This window comes from Alligator sinensis, unplaced genomic scaffold (assembly GCF_000455745.1).
Source record: "Alligator sinensis unplaced genomic scaffold, ASM45574v1 scaffold1334_1, whole genome shotgun sequence".
Lineage (NCBI taxonomy): Eukaryota > Metazoa > Chordata > Crocodylia > Alligatoridae > Alligator > Alligator sinensis.
Window position 1 is genome coordinate 32975 of NW_005842872.1, and position 1805 is coordinate 34779.

Below are 1805 nucleotides of genomic sequence, written 5' to 3' on the forward strand. Positions count from 1 at the left end.
GGGGGTATGGAGGGGCAGGGGCTGCGGGCAGGCAGGCTCCAGGCCTGAGCGCCCCCTGCACAGACTGCTGTAGCTGGTGTGTCCCCCGCGCGCTGTCGTGTGTAGCACTGCGGGCTGAGCCACCCAGGGTCCTGGCCGGCACCCCTCCCTTCCAGCACCGCCGGGGGAGTCCCCTGCTTGGAGCGCTGCCCTCCTGCTTCCAGAGCTGCCTGGCCGTGCCAGGGCCCCGCAGCGCTCGGCTCCACTGCCTTCCGGGTGGAGAAATGGCTCTGCCCCCGCCTGCAGGTCCGTGCTCGGGCGCGGGGACTCCAGTAGCATTCTCTCAGCATTAAAGAGATGTGGAATTCGAGCCTGCCCCGCGCTCCTCACTGCCGGGGGACGGGGGATCCAGGGCTGCGTGGACCAGGCTCCCTGTCCCTTCCTTGCACAGGAACTCTGTGCAGCAGGGCCCAGCTGGGCCTGTGCACCCCTGCCTGGCCCTGGCTGCTCCAGGCCTGGAGATGGCACTGGGCCTGATCCCAGCTGAGGGGCGGAGTACAGGAATGACCCTCCTGCCTCCCCCTTCCCCTGGCCGTGTGCAGCCCTACCCTGCCCCAGAACTATGCCCCCCTGCCCCAGGCAGGCATAAACAAGAGATTCAAGTTTTTCCACTTTATTAAGAAAGCTTCCTGGGCGCAGCTGGTGTGGAGATCGCTGCATCCGTTTCTCGCCCCCAGAAGCAGCCGGGCTGCATCATCCACAAAAAAACCCTGAGAAGGACGAGCAGGGCCAGGAGCTGCTGGGGGCCAGAAACCCACACTCCTGGCCTGCTCACAGCAGCTCAGCCAGGTGGCAGGGGCCGCGCTCCTACCCCCTAGTACTCCTCGGCCATCACAAGCACTACCAGGGCAGACCAGCCGGTGAAGGGGTGGCAACCCTGGCCGCGCCCGGTGCTGTCATTGTACTGCTCCCACAGGTACCCGCTGGCCACGTACTGCCGGTACAGGTTACCCACCAGGTTGATGCGCAGCTCGCGGTAGATCTGGGCCGCCCGCGCCTGCTGCGACCCCGGCAGCCCGGCATAGTGGTGCAACGCCCGCAGCGCCAGGTAGTTGATGTTGACCCAGATGGGACCGCGCCAGTACGGTGCGTCATGCTCCGTGTTGCGCTGCATGTAGAGGGGGCTGGTGGGCGCCAGCGAGCGCAGGCCGAAGGGCGTCCACAACTTGGCCTCGCTGCGCAGGTCGGCCAGCACGGCACCCAGGCGCGGCGAGTCAGGCTGCAGCAGCTGCAGCAGGAAGGGGAAGAGACTGACGTAGCCCAGCGCCTCCACAAAGCGTGGCCGTGGCGGCTCCCGCACCACCCGCACCAAGCGGGGTGGAGGCAGCTGGTGCCGCGGCTGCCCTGGGGGCACCACCAGGCGCTCGCGCTCCAGCCCCACGGCCCGGCTGTGGTTGCCGTAGTCAGCGAAGGTGCCCAGCTCCGCGGCCCAGTGATGCTGCTCCAGCAGGGCATTGTCACTCAGTGCCTGCGCCAGGTGCTGGTACTCAGTCGCCGGCTCGCCCAGCCGCTCAGCCACGTCAGCCATGACGCTGGAGGCCAGCGCCATCCAGCAGCGCAGGTCCAAGTGCCGCTCGTCAGGCGAGGGGTGCGAGGCACGCGGGTAGTCGTCCAGCCCTGAGGCCAGCGTCTTGGGGTTGAGGAAGAGCTTGGTGTCGGTGTCACGGCCGCGCCAGCGGAAGGTGTAGGGCAGCGGCCCGGCCTGCGTGCGGTTGTACCAGTCGTACCAGGCCTGCAGGGGGGGGGAGAGGCGGCGGCGGGCGGGG

General features: G+C 68.4%; 2 protein-coding genes across 2 annotated transcripts in view; one reads left to right on the forward strand and one right to left on the reverse strand.

Annotated features, from left to right (window-relative positions):
* Positions 1-315, forward strand: part of WBP1 (WW domain binding protein 1) — a 1287-nt gene extending 972 nt beyond the window's left edge. The window contains exon 2 of the mRNA XM_025191904.1: positions 204-315. Within this exon, the coding sequence (XP_025047689.1) occupies positions 204-315 (112 nt within the window). The remainder of the gene's footprint in view (positions 1-203) is intronic.
* Positions 7-1805, reverse strand: part of MOGS (mannosyl-oligosaccharide glucosidase) — a 2827-nt gene continuing 1028 nt past the window's right edge. The window contains exon 2 of the mRNA XM_025191922.1: positions 7-1805. This exon is cut by the window's right edge and continues 802 nt beyond it. Coding sequence (XP_025047707.1) covers positions 854-1805 — 952 coding nt within the window. The 3' untranslated portion in view covers positions 7-853.